General features: G+C 36.6%; 1 protein-coding gene across 5 annotated transcripts in view; it reads right to left on the bottom strand.

Annotated features, from left to right (window-relative positions):
- Positions 1-19,562, bottom strand: part of PDE4D (phosphodiesterase 4D) — a 390,407-nt gene that overhangs the window by 9,253 nt on the left and 361,592 nt on the right. For all 5 annotated transcript variants that reach the window (XM_090132456.1, XM_031605459.2, XM_090132458.1 and 2 more), the window contains 5 exons: positions 7,913-8,006; positions 4,400-4,572; positions 3,350-3,448; positions 3,096-3,260; positions 1,388-1,487 (listed from right to left, as the gene is read on the bottom strand). In XM_090132456.1, coding sequence (XP_089988582.1) covers positions 1,388-1,487; positions 3,096-3,260; positions 3,350-3,448; positions 4,400-4,572; positions 7,913-8,006 — 631 coding nt within the window. The remainder of the gene's footprint in view (positions 1-1,387; positions 1,488-3,095; positions 3,261-3,349; positions 3,449-4,399; positions 4,573-7,912; positions 8,007-19,562) is intronic.

The following is a 19,562-nucleotide window of genomic DNA, read 5'->3' as shown; positions in this document are numbered from 1 at the left end:
TTTCCACATAGCACCTCAGAGCCACCGATATCTCCTGATATTCAATTCTATTAAAAATGAAAGAATTTGGACATCACACAGTTTCATGCACAATGCCTTTACTACATTTCTGCACCACTCTGCTGAACTGCACTTGTTACCAACACAGGGATCTCCTCCACCTTGTAGATTAGTCACCAATCTGAATTTCACTACAGGGTAGCCCTCAGGCCATTCAGGCAAATAAAATTAGATGCAGGCTAGACTGGAGGTGTTATCTGAATGTACAGCAGCAATGAGTCAGAACAGGATCTCCCTTCTTCAGACTATCCTGTTGATATGAGGTCATACTATTCTAGAACCAGAGGAACAGATTCACCCATGTGCCTAAATGACAGTGCCTGTGAATGTGCAAACCACATGGGTCAAATACACAGCCCTAAATTTGTTTTCATTTATGTAGATTTTTCTTCTTACATTGCTTGGATATTTAGTATTATTTTCAATTTTGTACTTCTAGGTCAGTAAAAGGAGAAGACAAAGGATGTCAAAATAAATAATATACTAATATTTTAAATGGAACTTGCACTGACCTACAGTGTGGTACCCACACTGTAATCAAAGCAAATCACACTGTGGCGAGAAGCCATTCAGTAAATATGCCACTGCTGTACTCAATGAGACTCACAGTGCTTTTCAAGCAGAAGATAAAAGAGAGGAAGTAGTCCATGCAATGCTGCACAGAACAGCCATGAAGAATGCAGAACAACAACAAATTTGGAGATGGCATTAGGGTCTCATTTCATTAGTTTATTTTCCTCCATACACGGAGCACAATCTAGACGGATAAAAAAAAGATTTGCTACAGTTTGCAGGGGTAGGCTGAGAAAATTCAGTCTGAGAGGCATGACCATACCAAGATGAGAAAATAAGTACAGCAGCTGGGGAGAGGCAGAGGAGGGCTTGCTGATCTTTTTTTTCTAAAAAGAAACTTATTTTCTATATTTCTTAAAAAAAGTATGGCTATTCTTGGTCATAATGTATGATTCCAACATAACCACTCTTTTTTTTTTTTTTTTGGTATTTTATCTAATCTTCCTTTATCTTCTACACTTTATCTAATTAATTTAAACAAACTATCTAACTTCCAGGAAAGTGACAATATCCAATACACTGAAACAGTGCCAGAATTATAGTTCCTATCTTAATTCTTGCTAGTAGGTACTATGCATACATTATGTCTAAAGTGACAGATAATATAAAATAGTATCCAGTTTTAAATACAAACATCTACCTATTTAATGAAGGAAGGTACAGATGCAAATAAACAAGGAAATAACTGCATATTTTTCAGGTGCTAGTTGCAGATTTGCAAAATCTTGACAAAACCTCTGAACAGAAAACTTACTTGTGTTGATAAGAAACTGGTTTGAAACCCCAGGATGATCTACATCATGTATTGCACTGGCAAAAATTGCTGCAAGAATCTCCAAATCAGTGAACACAGCCTAGAAAACCATGAAACAGAAATGACAATCACTAATAAATGAAAAACTATTTTCAGTTTAAAAAAAAAACAACAAAAACTCGACTTTGAATTTAGATCTGACTGAACAAGCAAAACACATTTGAAATGCATCAGGAATCTCAATATATTTTACATATAGGTTACTAAAACCTTTTGTAAATCATCAGTCATGTAGAATTCCATAAATATTTCGAGGTTGGACAAAGTGAAACTATCCTTATTTCACACTGACAGCTTCACTAAATACAATAACTGAAGTGTTTTTCAGTTTCAGTCTGCAAATAAATCCATGTTTATTAGATCATTAATTACAGATTTAGATTTCTGCTTTATAGTAGAAATTCAAGCTAAAAATTCCAGCCTACGTTACACAAACAACACATACTCCTGCATTTGGAGAAAGAACATCTCCTCAGTGATGTGAGAAGAAATGGTGATAAACTACTATGATATCTTACTTAACATTTACTGATTTTTATTCTGTATGAGATTATCAGGAAGGTAGGAAGTGAGAACTGCAAGGGAACCATTATGTTACTGCATCCATGCTCCTGCTGTTACAAGCTTTCAAGTTATATAATGGCTTTCATAACTGATCAACAACACTGAAATACATAGGTCAGCAATGGCATTGGGCAGATTTTACTTCCCAAAGCTTTGGAGAGCAAGGCCATAAGAAACAGCTGATTAAAAAAAAAAAAAAAAAAAAAAAAAAAGCACCTTACAATCAGTTCAGCTGTTTAGTAAAGTCAGAGTGATTTAAGAACATAGTCTCATGTTCCTTTGGAGATGATGAAAATCTTTCTCAAGAGAACTCCTGAGACTTTGAGGATCTTTGCCAACTGTGTTAAGATCCAGTGATGGCTCTCCCATTATGAGGAAAGTAGAGCAGAGGAATTCAGTAATGTGAAAGATTGGTTGCAATGAAAAGGAATTAAAATCCAGCTGATCTTTGAAAATGAGGACAAAGCCTTCTTTCACCTGCTTGCTTTACCTGCCTTTTTCCAGCACTTCACTGGGATATGTCAGTGCTTGATGTAACAAGGGCTGCACCGCTAGCACATTTTTTTATGAAAAAAATTAGATAATCCAGAGAAAATTTAGCACGTGCTTCAATTTGCTTGAGAATAAACACAGAAATAGCCAAATAGCCTTCCAGAACCAGGACAAGCATGCACAAATTCAAAACAGAAACCAAATGGCTCTACTGAGCAAAACCCACTTTACCCTCATCTTTTCTAAGCAATTTCACTGTAGTTAGTGGGAGTCCCAAAAGTGAAATAATGATGGAAGAGGAGGCAGTTAATAATGAGACAGTAGAACAAGTTATAAAGTTACTGCAGCACAAATCTGCAAGTAATAGATCATGATTTTAAGAAAAATGTGATACATTCTGTACAATATTTGTTGGTAAATAAATCTTGATCCTCAGAAAGTATCTTTTAAAGAGTGTAATTCATGAAAGAAACGTCAAGATTTCTTTTGAAAAAACATTGCAGAAACTAAAATCTTTTTCATTTAGTTGCACAGAGTCCTAGTATGTCCTTTTCTCTCATGTTTGTCTCTTTCCCACTGAAGAATAATTTACCTCTAATGCTGGGGTTGACAGCAGAACATGGGTTGACTGAACAACATCTGCAGCGTGTATGTTATTGTGATATGCTACATCTGCATGGTAGTGGTCTTCTAGGGTCATCAGGTAAGTTATTAAAGTATCCACTGGAATTTTAAATGTTTTTAACAGATCTCGTTCCTAGAAAGGGAGAAGAGAAACAATTCAGATTTCAAAGTCCAGCAAAATTTCTGAGATAAGCACAAAACTGCAAGACTGCTCCTACTTACCTGAAGAACGGTGTGCATGATGACTGTCAAAGGTCTGTTTCCAGATAGCTCTGCTACTCTGAAAACCTGAAGGCCCCATTTGTTCACATCTTCTAGTTCCTACAACAGAATTGAGCAAGAGCCAATGCTGAAATCTTAACACACAGGACTCCAACATTTGTCAGTTGAAACAGACACAAACAGCAGACCTGTGATAATGCAAAGCCTACTGTCTGGTAGATCCCCTGCAAATATTATATGCTAAACTTTGCAAGGGGGAAAGTTGTAGCTAGTAACCTTGAAATAGTTGCATTTGCAAATACCACCTTTCCTGATTTTAACCTACTAGCAAGAAGGAGTGCCACTTTTAAGTGGAGTGTTACAGAAGAAGAAATAGTACAGTATCTTGAAAAAACTGACACACTTTCCATCTCATTGTCTGGTAGGCTCAAGGAGGGGCTGAATTGCTGCCATCTCCCCACATCTCAGCAATAGACTGATGATTCGTATGAAGTGGGGGATTCCCAGGAACATACGAAGAGGCATATTTCCAAAAGCAAACCTCTAAAATTGAATGAATAATCACTTTATAATAGTTTTACATTACTGCCATATAGCTACTGATGCAAAATCACAGGAAGTGTCCCTAAAAACAGATGTGCGTGAAATGATAGAGCAAATGACAGGACCTGCAACAATAGCTCTAACGCTACGTACAGTTGTGCATTTTTGAAAAACATATGGTTGCTACATATTTTCATTCCTCTGACTGTATACCAGTTCATTCTTCATTCCTCAGGTATTGTTTAGGAATATGCAGCATTATTACTGTATCCACAACTGCTAATTTACATCCCACCTCCAGGCAGCTAACATTCCTGCTGAAATCCTGTTCATGTGGAAATCAACCCTCAAGGCCTGATTCTGATTTCACTTGTTACTTTTCCGCTTCACTGGATTTATATCAGCCTTTACTGCTACAGCTTGAAATCATAGTTATAAGCAGAAGATGGAATAAGTTCTCTATTTTTAGTTCAGTGGTTTAAATTCAAATATTTAAATATTCCCTACCTTAGCAAGAATATCTTCTTGGTCTGTTTTAACTCCAAACCTGGGAATACTGGAATTGGTTAAACTGGAGCTGTGCATCAGTTTTTTGACTCCGCTGATCTGAGACATTGGTCTCTTCTTTTTCTCTTTCTCTTTTTGTGTTGGAGAAGGGATTTCAACTTCATGTTGTTTATCTTCAAAGGAATTAAGAAAAATATTTTTGAAATGAATTAAAAATATTCTTGCCCACTTCACTGTTAAGTTTCATTAAACATTCATTAAATTTAACAGAACTTATAATTGCCACGGTAGATTTTGCAGCAGATACTTCACACTGAGAGCAGTAAAAACAAGAAACAAGATAAATATAGATCTGAACATCAGTAAAGCAGAACTCTGCATCACAAACTGTATCATTATCTCTGAACTGGCTTCAAATACGATTTGTGACTGTCTTATTTCCACTTCCCTTGCACCCTGAGCACTACCACAGCACAGGGTTAGTTGTTTCACTTAAAATGGGTTACTACAGGTGAGCAGAAGACTGTATTTTCATTTGCCAATAAAATTTAAAATTCCTTCTTTTCTGGGGGGGGAAAAAAAAAAAAAAAAAAAAAAATTAAGACCATATTTTATAATTTTTCTAAAACATCTCAGGACTCCAAGGACCTGACACTTGTGACACTGTGTGAGAAGGCTGTTTGTGCTAAGACCTTGCACAACACAGAAAGGCTTTTGCTGGTAGAGCCATATCAACAAATGCTTTGCATGGGAAAGCAGCTCACATCAGCAGTGCAGTTCTTTTCTGTTACAATTTATAGCACCTATAAATACAGTAATACTGGCAAAAGGACTATTCTGCTAAAAAAACCCACATTTTCTACTGAGTTTTTGCTTTTACTGCAGAATCATTAGCATAACTTCATATACCTCATCAACATATGTGCCAGCAGAACTTTCTACCAATCTGTCAAGGATTAAAGGCAGAGTAAAGTATATGTAGGCTATTGCCAGATGATCATTGCAGAAACACCATGGGGATGTGGAGCACTGCAGACTTTGTGGTCTCCAATGAAACCCAAGTTAGGGCAACTGAGGGATTTCCTGCCAAAACTGCTAGAATTTTACACAAATATTTGTTCATTTTATTCATGCTGTGTTTAAATGTGGTGCTTTAATACTTCCTCTAAGTCATCTCTAATCTGATAAAATGTATCTGCAGCTTTTCTACCCCTTAAGAAACCTCACAGCAAAACCAGAAATATCAGGGACATACTTCTAATGTGAGACTCCAGAAGGAAAACTGGGATTTTATTTCTTAGAAGAAACAAAAACAACAACAAAAAGTCAGGGCTCTTAAAAATATACATGTCTGTTTTATTCTTCTTGAAATGGTCATCTACAATAAAGGCTCTGAAGCCAGATGAGGGTAGCTGGTCAATTCTTAATTTCTAGCATGTTACTTTTCCCCTTTTCATTTCTCTTTTTAATTACCCTTTACCAGCTTGCATTTATTGGACTCCTCAAATTCCAAACAAATCAGAGCACAGAAGAGACTGCAGAAATGTCACCAAGCTTTAGCCTGTGGCACCAAGTTCCCGGGTTGCCCCCACCACACTTGGCTCTCTGCATACGGACAATCAGGAAAAATGGGGGAGGATAAGCACTGGAGCTATTGACTGGTGCAAACTGACAACAGATGAGGAACAGTGACTCGTGTTCATGCTTTGATGTTTATGGTTTCAGTCATATTCACAAAGCTTAGACCCATCAAAGGGAGATTCATAAGCTGAGCTGTCAGAATAATTCAAGTGAAAGGAAGGGACTGTCTGAACAGCTTTAGATCTGCTAAGGAATTCCACAGGATTGCCTGTGTTTTTGTTAACAATGAGGTAAAGTGTCTCAGGACCATCTGAATAGCCACAAAAGTCAACTTGCCATTCTGACCCTGGTTATATTATACTCCTTGACAGGTTGTATTATGCTTTCTATTCACAGGAAAACACGTTAGTTACACTGAAAAATATAAAGCTTGGATATTATCAGTCTCAAGATAGGAGCTTTAATTCTTCAACAAGGGATGTATTTATTATCATTAAAACAATTTTATACATGTCATATAGGCGTATTTGCAGTCCATCCATTCTGAAGATCAGTGAAAACCTCCAATTACACCTTCCTAAATCTCAAATGTGAGAGTCTATAGATGTTCAGGAGGTAAGTTACTGTCTTAGTAGATAATTTAATACATTATTTGAATTATACACATTTTCCTTCTTTTAATTGTTGCTCAGAATCTACATATTTAGGCTGCGCATTTTGAGAATACTAGATTTAAGGATCTTATTTAGGCATAAGATTTAGTGGAGTTATTTTCCACATTGTATTCCTCTTGCATCTACATTTTTAAGCATGGGTTTTCATTTATATGGAGCTGCAAAACAATATCCATGGCTCAGTAATTTGTAAGTGATGTCCTCTCCAGCACTCTTTCTGCTCCAGATTGAGGTATCCTGTAAGGCTGACAAATACATTTCCTTATCCCATCAAAATGAGCCTTAAGTTTTCAAGTAAAGACATGCAGATTCTGGTATCTCGGTCTTTTCAGTTAGCCTAAGTAGGTCATCTTCTCAGGCAACATTACACTGTCATTTTCAGGACTCCTGAAGCCGTGCAACAGCAATTCACTACAATACAGGCTCATCACTTCCTTCATGTAAGAGATCCTGCTGTGCTGCAATGCAGTGCTCAGGCATGCTACTGCAATCATGGATAATCTGAACCAGCTCATTAAGCAATCCATTCAGATTATGATGACAAGCAGCACAAAGTGGACTTGAACAAAAAAACCCACTTCTTTTGACCAAAGAAAAAAGTCCCAAAATCAGCTGTATGGAACCAAGTCTTATTCATTTTCACCAGTTTTAACAAGATATACACACTGCGATCTGCGCAACTATAGAGGAGAAACCACAGCCTTTGTAATACTGCAATGAGGCTTTTTCGAAGCATGCATCCCACAGAGTAAGCTCTTTAGCTGCACAAACTCTCCTGGCAGCCTCCTGCTCAGATGTTGACTTAGTCATATTCATCAGCCTTCTCACATGTAGGCAGGGAATACCAAAGCATCAGAACTGTGAGATTTAATGAGGCTACTTGTGACTGTCTGCTTTCTGCACACTGAAACCGCTTGGCTCTAACTTCCTTCTGGACATAAGGGAAACAGAATGGAAAAACTATTTTTAATATATTGCATACTTATCTCATTCATTGTTTAATTTGGTAGCAATCACTGTAACGCTACATGACAATATGTAGATGAATACTTATTTGTCACTACACACACAGGGAAACTACACACACAAACTAAATGAGCTGTGATGGAATGGATCAACCGTACTCTGCTCAAATACTGTCCAATGAAATACTGAATGTACACTTTCTGAAGACAGAAAGCAATATGGAAAGCTACTCAATTTTAAAAGCCTTAAAAACAAACCAACAAAAAAGGTAAAACTCCCATCATTGTCTTACCTAAAAATGTGTTTGATATGTATTCAGAGACCTGGTTGCCTGATCTGCTCATTTCAGACAGGTGAGTGAGCTCCCGATTGAGCATTCGCTTAAACTGGAAAGGAACAACAACAACAACAAAAGTGTAAGTTAGTGATCAAGACATATTTCAGACAGGATGAGAGAATGCAGTTTACTTGTAATAGGGTAAAGGACACAACAGTCAGAATACACACTAAATTAAGGTAATGGTGAAAGGAAAAATGACATATAATATTGTTCTTCCCTTCTACCTTATTCCTGGTTTGGACAATATAATTCTTTATTCCCAGAAATACTGAACAGTGATTTAATTACTTAGGCGCAGGATCTTACTTTCAAGTGAAAGCTATAAGGCATATGCATAAAAATACAAACACTGCATCTTTTTTTCAGGTTTTTGATTTTAATTTGAAGATAAAATGCAAATGTTTATACAAGACCCTTGTCTCTAAGGATGTCTTATACTAGTAAATTAACCTACTGTACATTTTTGGTGATACATTTTACAACCGTTCAAGTTGCATGCCTCATCATTGATCTACACAATATATTTGACTGCACTCCTCAAATTTATCAAACGTACTGAGTTCCTACACACCAGTATGAACAGAACTAAGCTTATCTTTTTCTTAAAATTATTTTGGTCAGTAAAATGATTTGCCCTGTCTGATGCCTCAGAAAATTGCCAGTACTCATATGATACAGAAAACAACCATATATGAAAACTTGCTTTCCCTGTGAGATAGCAAGTCCCACAGGTAATCTGTTTTATGCACGAGGATATTAGCATTCCTTGAAACTTAAAGCTAATTGCATCATTATAATTCTTTCTTGATTCCTTCAGAAATACAGGATTAAAAGACATCCTTGCAGGATCCCAGAAGGGCTGAGGTTGGCAGGGACCCCTTGAGTTCATCTGGCTGCCAAAGCAGGAGTGCCCACAGCAGGGTGCCCCAGCCCACACTCAGGCAGTTTCTGAAGGAGACTCCACAACCCCTGTGCTCTGACACCTGTGCCACCACTTTGACATCTGACTTGATATTACCAATAAGTAGAACTCAGCAATACCCATGATCCAGTAAAAAAAATTCCTTCCAGTGTAAATCAGTATCTGTCATAATGGAACTTAGTCTACTAGTTCACCATCTTTTTTTTTTTTTTTTTTTTTGTTAGTTTCCTATCTGTTCTTAACAAACTCAAGCAATTTATGCTATTTTCAGACTCATCTTCCACTTTGTTCACACAGTCATGACTATTTATTACATTAAGCAATCTCTATCCCTAGTACACAACCCTGTAGAAATTCTTTTTATGTAGAAAATTGGTAAATTCTTCTTTTATATATTATATAAAGCACTAGACTAAACATTATCCATTTCTTTTCCATTTCATCCCACTGGAATCAAAGCTTTTGCTTCAAAGGGGCTTTGCACAGCTAAAGATGTTATTTTCTTTACAATGTCTTTGGAAGTCACCAATTACTGTACTGCTCACAGTGCACCATATAAAAATTACTTTTAGTGTAACACTCTAACCATTAGCCACTGCATTTTCCTGCCGCCTTGACATGCCATCAGCCCAGGAATTTCCTCCTACAAAGACTCCTACAACAAATGCTACTTCTGTCACATACCAAAGGCACAATTTTTATCTTAGACACACCATGTGCCAGAAAGTGCTCAACAGATTTATGAAAATCTGAACCATACTGCAAACATTTTGTAAGCAATGAGCTTTATGGCTACATATTCTGCATGAAACCAGCATTGTCCTCTACAGTGACATTATGTGTTTGTGATCAATATTATAAATATTTAAAAATGAGTCAATCCTTGCCAAAAAATAACATAACAGTGCTAAAAGTCCTGAAAACACATTTTAAAGCCCTTCTTTAATCTGTTAACATGCATTTAAGTCAACAGTTTTTTTCACACACCCAAGGTGAGAAATTATTCACAATGACAATCTCACAGACTTACTCGTCTCCACACGACATTCAGAACCTGAAACTTTGCATGAAATGTATAGGAATAATCAAATGCCAGAAGTTGACAAAATGGCATTAACTTCCAGATATGTCATCAGTATATTCACTGGCCCAGTTTTCTCTCATTCTTAAATTTAATGCTGCTAATGTCTCTGGATCCCCCTCATCAGGTCTGTGTCTGTCTAGCTGTTTCCTGATATGCCTCCATAGGTGACTCTGATGTTCAATTTTTGCAGCTGCACAGAAAAACAACTCTATCGCCTGCTGCTCTTTAAAAAAGGATCATCTAGCCACTGCTCGTAAGTATGGCTTGGGAACTCACCTATTAAAGCTTCCTCTGCAGCTATCTGATTTAAAAATAAATAAATAAATAAATAAATTATCTGATTCATATATTTAATTTTGGGCAGATAGGAAGAAAGATATCTTTCTTACTAACACTGGAGGCTAGTTCCACTTACAGAAAGTGGATGGAGTACCTCGTGATGCTGCTAACAGCATTACATTTTCTCAAGCAATGCTCACACTCAGCGCTAAACTCTCTGAATAATGACTGGCAGCTAGTAGTTTTCCAGCATGTTCAAAGTAATAAACACTGGGAGTCCTTTTTGCCCTCAGCTGGAGCTTAGCGTTTGGACTATTTGTACATTACACAGAATAATACCATATAAACACAGAGGTTAGTATATCCTGTGTGTTGTTGTTTTCCAGTGCTGAGAACAATTCTGGCCTTTGAGCTTTCGGGTTTTTACTGTGCACTGGGCATCATCTTGAAGAGCTTGAGGAGTACATTCTCTATGAATTTTGAAATAAATATTTATTGCTCACAGTGACAGAGGACTAATTTTGATGCACCACAGTAGTCCCTTCTACTTCTACATTTCTGACTGATGCAGAGATCCGCCTTTTCTCCTCCAATCACCCCACAAGTCACCTGAACACCTAGGCATAAAATCTGGGAAAGGCTGTGCTGCTGCTGAACAGGCTTTAATTGACAACTATTTTGAAAACATCTGGACTGAGATGGAATTCAGAAAACTGCTTTGATTTCCTAATTATACATGACAAAACCTTATGACCGTCCTCCACACTGAATCATATGAAGTTGCATACCGTAAGCAGACAGCTGTTTCTGATGAAGAACAATAAAGCATGAGAGAAATAAAAGAAATGAAGAGTGACAGAGATATTGCAAAATGATCAAGAAAACTATCTGGTTTCAGTATATATGCATGTTACTCAATCCTTTCATGTTTAAAATCTCCATTGGGGAAGAAAAAAATACAGCAAATCTGAATCTCTAATTTTACCAAGTCTTCAAAAACTTTATACAGGCCTAAGCAAAGCCTTAAACAGTTGCTTGTTCAAGGAGCGTCAGCTTTCCACACATTTATGTATCCCTGTACTGTTATTTGAGAATAGAACCCTGCCTAATTCTCACATGGCTCCCGCAAGATCTCACTGCAAATCAGAGGAGTTTCTGTTTTATCTGTGAGTCAACACTGTTTCAGTCATCCAGGAAACATCTCTTGTAAGTACCTGGAACTTGGCTAGACTCTCATCATTTGTCATCTCAGAAGTAACATTTAGCACTTTTTCAAAACAAATCAAACCAAACATGAAGAAATTCTTATTACTGAAAGTAAATGTAAAACACATTTTAACTAAGAATTTTTAAAAACTGAATAGCACATACATTCCTAGTTGAAGAGAATCAGTCACAATGGATCCTGCTTACATTTACATCATACAACTAAATTACAATACTATCAGCTCAATATAGGCAGAAAGTGGAGGCTTTTGGAAGGGTTATGCATATATTGCATTGTTCTTCAGAAAGGTTTTCTCATTTTACATGCTAGGCTCTGTAAGATTAGAAAAATGACATTTCTGTACCCCCCCTGGAATATCACTGCCCTTGACTATCACCTAGGAAATTCCCTCAGGAAATGAACAGGCTATAAAATGTCCATTAAGTCAATTATGCAGTTCTTCACTGCTGAATACTGCTGTCACGCAAGCAGAGGTTAGGAAAAAAAAAAAGCCAAAATTCTGAAAATACTGAGAGAGCTGTAATGCATAAGAATAAATGTGTTGATAAGAAAAGGTTCCTAAATAGCAGTCATCTTCAAAGAACACGTTAGACTGAGGAATGAGCTGGGTAGTTAAGGTCCTTCTGCAATCATGCTCTGTGTGTCCGTGTCACTGTATAAATATATTACAGCCAACTGCTGGTATAAAAAAACAACTCTGTGGAGGAAAAGATATGATTTCTGATGATGTCAGCAAAGTTATGTAAAAAAATCTGGACAGTCTTTTGCAGTAACTGTATTCGCAAATGGTGACCAGATTGAGGTAATTCTGGGGAGACTTAGCATCTGTAAGCCAGAGGAAACTTCACATTCAACTCCAAAGACACAAAGATCTACCCAGAAAATCAGTTCATGGCTATGAAGAAGTTTGGTCTGCACATTTAATATAAATGGGGTCAACTGATTACATCTTTTGCATAATGTCATTCCTTGATTCAGTAACAGAAAGCTCCAGTAAATGTGTAGTCTGCAGTTAACTTGCGTAGGGAGAAGCATGCAGAACTGCCTTGGGTGTAGATACCCTAAGAGGACCTTTCTCACTCAGGCTACCTGCTCCTAAAAACACTTACTTTTAAAAAAGGCATTCATAACTCAAAATAAAACAAACTGCACTTTTTATACATATTATTTATATTAACTATATATATATATACACACACTAAACATACATAACTGAAAATATGCCAGCCTTATAGATTCATCAGGTTTCTGTTTTTAATGTTTATTGAAGCAAAACTACCTTTGATTTTAACAGGACTCTTACTAAGTAAACAGCATTCTCAATAAATAAGGATTTTGGTTGAAAGTCTATTTATTTCATTAATATCAAGGTTTTGGTTTTTTTCATAAGCTACAGTCAGGTACCTGTCTCTGAGCCTGGCATTGTGATAGTGTGCTCACTGTTTCAAGCAAAGATACTCAGTGAAAGCCAATCTCTTACATCCATCAGGCCATCATTCTCTCCAATATAATTTAAAAGAAGACAATAAAGTATAGCCTGAAGCACAGACAAGTAAGTAAAATATATAAATGGTAAGGAATGCAAATGTATGTCATGACCTATCACACTTCAGTCTTCCCTGTCATTTCAAAAATATCCTAAATCATTGAATTTTGTTTGCCAGTAAGCATAGGTCTTCCTCTACATCTTCACATTTTTTCCGAAGATATGCATGCTGTGAACTTAGGAAGCACTATGCTATAACTGTATTTAAGTGCTACTTCGCTTCCATATTGAAATCATTACCTATACACAGTATAGGACACTATCTATACAATAGAGGACATATTTTCCATGTGTAATCAGCTGCAGCTATCATGCTGTCTGCTCAACTTTAGTTATTAACAGTTAAATAATTGTAACCATTTTAGAGGTAAGTAACAGTGATTTCATTTTTCTTTTTTTTTTTTTTTAAGTTTGGTGATTTAATTTTTATTATTGAGCAAGACAGAACACCACAGTAGCTGTCTGGCAATCCAGAAAATATTTCCAAGCAAATTATAATAAATACTACTCTATTAGTTGAATGGAAAATAATTCCATCTTATTTTTTTTTTAAATGAGAAAGGAATTCACCTAGTCAGCATAACAGAATCCTGTCTCTTCACAGATGACTGAACAAAATCCGAGAATACACTGTAACAATTCTGCAATAGCAGAGAATAGTCACAATGACCTGATCGGACACAATGACCTAATGAGGGTTTTACACTTCCACTTTTAAAACAAAGCAATTATAAAGGCAGATAGTAATACAAAAAGCACAAGAGATTCAATCAGTGAGTATGTTGTTTGTAATATATAATGATTTAATTAAATACTTGCATGACTTAATTCAGTAAAAAAGAGAAACAGGATTATTTGGAAGAATTACTACACGTCAATCAAAGGATGATGCTTCATTAACCATATGGAAATATCACTGTTTGTTTTTAAGCACAAATAAACAAGCAGAGATAAAACAATGCCCAAGCCTAGCTTTGTATTAAGTGAATTTCATTGACTGGCACACTGATTTAATTATTGGTGCAAAACTTTCCCATAAAAGAGATAAAAGCTGGTTTAATTCTATTTTTTAGCACAACTGCAGCTTCAAGCTAGTTCAAAGCTGCTCTGCATAATAATGTAGATCAATATTAGAAGAACACAATTTTCATTCTCCCAGTGTTTTAATCAATAAACTGCCACACATGCACAGGCTAAGAGAAAATGCCGCTGAAACATACTGTTGATAATTTCACATTTCTTCAGCTGTTAAAATCAGTATGAGTCATGCATTCATCCATTATCCTCAGCCTCTTTAATCATGCTGTAACCTATTGTATGCTGCCTCAGTTTTGAGTGTTTTTGTTTTGTTTTGTTTTGTTTTTAATCCTTTAACATCTATAAATACATTTTTGTAGCAGTCTTTCATAAAAGAACACAACTCTTCTGAATTTCTATGGCGTTGTGTATTGTCTAATTATCCACTACTGCAAAATTATTTTACAGGTTCCAGCATATCAGAAAGATTGTATACAGTGCAGTTCATCCTCACTGCTGAACAAAGGCGTGCTTTTCTGATTTTTGACTGTATATGCATATTACCCATAGCCCTATTATCCGCAAATACTCGTGATATCCAGTAATCATGCAATCACGCACCGCAAATCAAGGTTCTTAAAAGGTAAAACAAAATCCTACCTTTATGTAGCCCCAAGAAACTGAGAGTAAATAGTTTGCCTCAGGCATTTTTGATTTTTTTTTTCTATACTATCAAATCTAAGCTGTTCAGTTCTTTGCTATCTGATACCGTAAAGACTTTCAAGAAGAAAGATGCCTTCTCTCCTAATTCTTTTTGCTGATCTTCAGGTTCTCAGCAACTGTGTGCACAGGAGGCACTCTGAAATGAAATCCAACTGTGTAGTCTTCTGATTGTAAAAATGCCATTTGTAAAATTCCAAGCACTCACAGGCAATGTTGAAGAGACATATTGAATGAGTTGAAGAAATATCAGAAGAGCTAGGGATATGCATATTTCCTGAACACCAGGACTTAATGAATAATGTATGTCAAGATGCTCAGCTGCTGGAAAGACTTGCTCTATCAAAAGCTACCAAATAAGGACCTAGAGGGGAAGCCACAAAGAGTGCCACTAATCCCTCCCATAGAGCCTAACTAGCAGCCAATAGTATGTCACCCTAAAAGATATAAATGCAAGGGGCTGGTGACATGAGGTAGGATAATTTCTGATTGGCCAGCACCAGGGACTCTCCTGGGGATGGGGTATTTCTTTTATTTTTTCTTTCTTTTTTTGAAACAGCAAATGCCATTTAATAATGGCTTCCTCCCCTGCAGCATTCACACTCCATTCGGAAATAATTAGTTTGAGTTGTTGTACCTTTGGCAGCATTTGCCAGTTCATTTCTATGGACTTGTCATCCAAGCAGTTAAAATGAGTATTCTGTATGTTCATGTGTCTTTCCTAGTCTCTTCAATTTTCCATATGGAAGGGAAATAAATCATTTGAGTTTTCTTAATGAAGGAAAAAAAAATACCAACACAGAGTTACCAGGATTCTTGAGCAATCTTTATGTACTGAAACACAAAGGGGGTTCATTTTTATGAAATCCAAATTTAAAAATGATCTTCTCAGCCCATTGAAAGTCAATTTCCATTGCTTTTCTTCTTCTTTCTTTTCTTCTTCTTTTCTTTTCTTCTTCTTTTCCTTTCTTTTCTTTTCTTTTCTTTTCTTTTCTTTTCTTTTCTTTTCTTTTCTTTTCTTTTCTTTTCTTTTCTTTTCTTTTCTTTTCTTTTCTTTTCTTTTCTTTTCTTTTCTTTTCTCTTTTCTTTTCTCTTTTCTTTTCTTTCTTTTCTCTTCTCTTCTTTTCTTTTCTTTCTTTTCTCTTCTTTTCTTTTCTTTTCTTTTCTCTTCTTTTCTTTTCTTTTCTCTTCTCCTCTGTTTCTTTTTTCTTTTGTCTTCTTTTCTCTTCTCTCTTCTCCTCTCTCCTTTTCTTTTCTTCTTCTCCTCTCTCCTTTTCTTTTCTTCTTCTCTTCTCTTCTCTTCTCTTCTCTTCTCTTCTCTTCTCTTCTCTTCTCTTCTCTTCTCTTCTCTTCTCTTCTCTTCTCTTCTCTTCTCTTCTTTCTCTTTTCCTTTCTTTTCTTTTTGTGTGTGTATGCATGTGGGTTTTTTTCTTCACCCATTTTAATAGAAAAAAACCAGCTATTCTTGAAATAAGGCTGGTCACGTGTCTTATAATTCCCAGAAAATGCTAAGTTTCCATGGAGAATTCAAAAGAAAGATATTAGTCCTCTCATATTCTCACTGTATTTACTCAACTTTTGCTCATTCTCCCTTGGCAGATTAATATAATCAATTAAAGCTATACATCCAAAGCCAAAAAAAAAAAAAAAAAAAAAGGATTAATTGAAAATGTCGCATGTCAGTGAGCTGACTCAGAGTATTAAATAAAATAACGCACCATCTGCCATTCAGAGACTAAAACTTAAATGGAGGAGTACATTATCGTGCACCACTTTCTGCAAGGCATATGCATTAGTGCGGCAAATTTCCGAGACTCCCTGTATCAGAAAATGGGAGAGCATCCTGACATGACAATGAAGAAATGTCTAAGGACAGGCTGAATGAGGTGTAGCATCCAGCCTGAGCCGCAGTGCTGATTCACTGGGAGATGCTGATTGACAACGGTCATAAGGGACCTTTAGGCTGAAGTGGTTTCCAGATCTCTGGATGATGCTACCCAGCAATGTCAGCTACACTGAATGCTTTCGGAAGAATTAAGCCTGTAGAAATCAATATGGCAAAATACAGGATAAACAAATTTCTTCCTTACGGCAGAGAAATGCATAACAGTGTGACAACTGGCCACAGTCAAAGGACCATCCAGTACATATCTGTTTTCATAAGAAAAGGTAATGTAAAATGTGTATAAAAAGCACAGTTATACCTGTCCTAGATCTCTTAGAGCAGCTGAATACAAAGTAATTAATTTTTGAAAACAGATGGATTATTAGAGACTCAGAAAGAGGTTAAAATAGCCTAAGAAGCAAATCTGAAAAATATTTCTCCTGTTTGTTTCATCTCAGCTTTGTAACATTCAATATAAAGCTTTCCTATGCCTGCATCACATTGTTTTCCATTCACTCACAAGAGAGCACTGCTCTTATCCAATACTAACAATGAGGGCTGAAAATAGTTTCGTTGATTTCTTTAATTAAATAGACTCCATCATTGCCTTCCACCTCATCTTAAAAATCACAACACTGATGATTGCAAGAGCTGCCTCTGAACACAGCTAAAAAGGTACAAAGAGCTGCTTGAAAATTCATAAGCAAGTAGAGACTACGGAAAGAAGGCAATAGGGAGTAAAAATGGACACTGAAAAACCAAGGTCATGTCATTTCTCTCCCTCTTTTACATCAAAGGCTGATTCCTAATTAAATATTATTAAGTAATGTCCTCAAAAGAAAAAGAAAAAAACCCACTAACTTTCAGATGAGGAATATTTGAAATATCTGCTCTGTAACTTACAGAGAGAAGAAAAACAGAAGTTAGAGTGGTGGAAATTCAGAAATATGATACACCTATGAAGACATAACAGGGAGAAGGAATAAGGTGGAACAATGGCGTTTTTCTGTACTAGTTCCAATCAAACAGAGAATACAGAAGTGAGAAAAGTGTAATTTGAAAATACGTTAACTGATTAAAAAAATAATTCAGAAAACAAGTAAGTTTTCCACAAGCAATGCTGCATGAGGGCTGCTCTGAAAGTAATGCTTGTTTGTCCATGATGTCAAAGGCAGATGATGGTGGTATGGCAGTAGAGGCTGAATTTTCCACTAATGTCCCATTCTATGTTGTTGCCATGTAACAGATGGCAGCAGAGAGGCACTCAGACAAAATGGGTCTGACATGGAAGTGCACATGGAGCAAATGTGTGTCATATCACTCCTCCATGTGGAATTAATGGCAACCATTGGCATTCATTGATGCTTGCTGAATGTTTACGGGGCCCAAACAGTGGATGTCAGGACAGTGAGCCAGTGGTGGTACGTTTCTGCTGTGATGACAACGAAAGATGAAAGATGTGCCATATCACAGCTGTCACACCACAACATAAAAAATGCTTCAATCAGTCCACCATGCATATTGGAAAATTGCAACCAGGGAACTGTGTACAGAACTGAATGTCAGCTTCAATGCACTGGGAACAATGGTGGCAATGCTGGAATATTGCTAAGTTTGTGCCAGATGGGCTTCATAAATGATCACACAGGAACAGGAAGAACATTGTAGGGAAGTTTGTCAGGACCTACTGAACCAACACAATGCTGAAGATGACAGATTCCTGGATTGTGTCATCAATGGTGGCAAGACATGGTGAAGACATGGTGTCATCATTATAAGTTGGAGTCAAAACAACAGTCCATGAAGTGACAACATGCGAATTCCCCGTAATAGAAAAGTTCAAAATGCAGCCTTCAGTGTGTAAGATGATGCGCACTTATTTTTATGATAGGAAAAGGGTGATCCTTCTGGATTTCATGGAAATCAGACAAACCACCAAGTCTGATAACTACATCACAATGTTAACTGGGCTGAAACTTCCAGAGTCAGGCCAGGGAAGAAGATAACCTTTCTCTTGCAACACGATGAAACCAAGCCCCATATCAGTCTGAATACCACGGGGCACAATGTCAATCTTCAGTGGACTATCCTACCACATCCACCACATAGTCTGAATTTGACATCTTCTGATTTACAACTGTTTGGGCCAAGGAAGGATGGACTATGCAGGCAAAGCTTTCCTAGCAATAACACTGTCATTTGCTCTATCAAGTAGCATTGTTATGCTTTTTGTATCTGTTATATTTTTCATAGAAATAAATAGGAGGCATTACTATCAGAGCAACCTACGTACAGAACCCTAAGTGGCAGAAAGGTGACAAAGTCTCTTAACATCCTTAGGAAATGTTGGCCATTATTTAATCAACAAGCCTGGGTAACTTTCTCCACAAGAGTCATAAATGAGGTGGCAGAGCTCCCAGGAGCTGTAATGTACAGCTTTAGTAAATTTTGAAAGACTGCAAAAATGTTCATTTTGTGCCAATTAGAATTCGTAAGCAGCATTCGTATGGCAGGGTAACTTCAGGCAACTTTGTAAAATTTCAGACCTGGGTAAAACAAAGGAAAATCTGAACTGCACTTATTTTATGCATTTGCTTTGTAAGGAACTATGAAGAAGGAATGTAACTATTGCCAGTAAACACTGTTTTAAGCCTTTAAACATGTTATATTCTTGAGTTATTGCAAGGCATTTGATTTAGTACTGTACACCATTCTGCAGTAGCAACCTTGATCTTGAGAAAGAGAACAATAAATGGGTTAAGAAGCACTGCTGATGGATTTCTAACAATCATCCACAAAATGTCTTCATCTAATCAAGCAGCTTTAAATCACATTCTGCAAGACCTGCAACTATCTTACAGTATTCTTTTTTCTCATTCATGTCCTGGAATTAAAGTCACTGCTATGGAAACTTCCATATA

The sequence above is a fragment of the Phasianus colchicus genome, chromosome Z, assembly GCF_987193195.1.
Source record: "Phasianus colchicus chromosome Z, bPhaCol1.hap1.1, whole genome shotgun sequence".
In the NCBI taxonomy this organism is placed as follows: domain Eukaryota; kingdom Metazoa; phylum Chordata; class Aves; order Galliformes; family Phasianidae; genus Phasianus; species Phasianus colchicus.
This window is presented reverse-complemented; position numbering and strand designations above follow the sequence as displayed.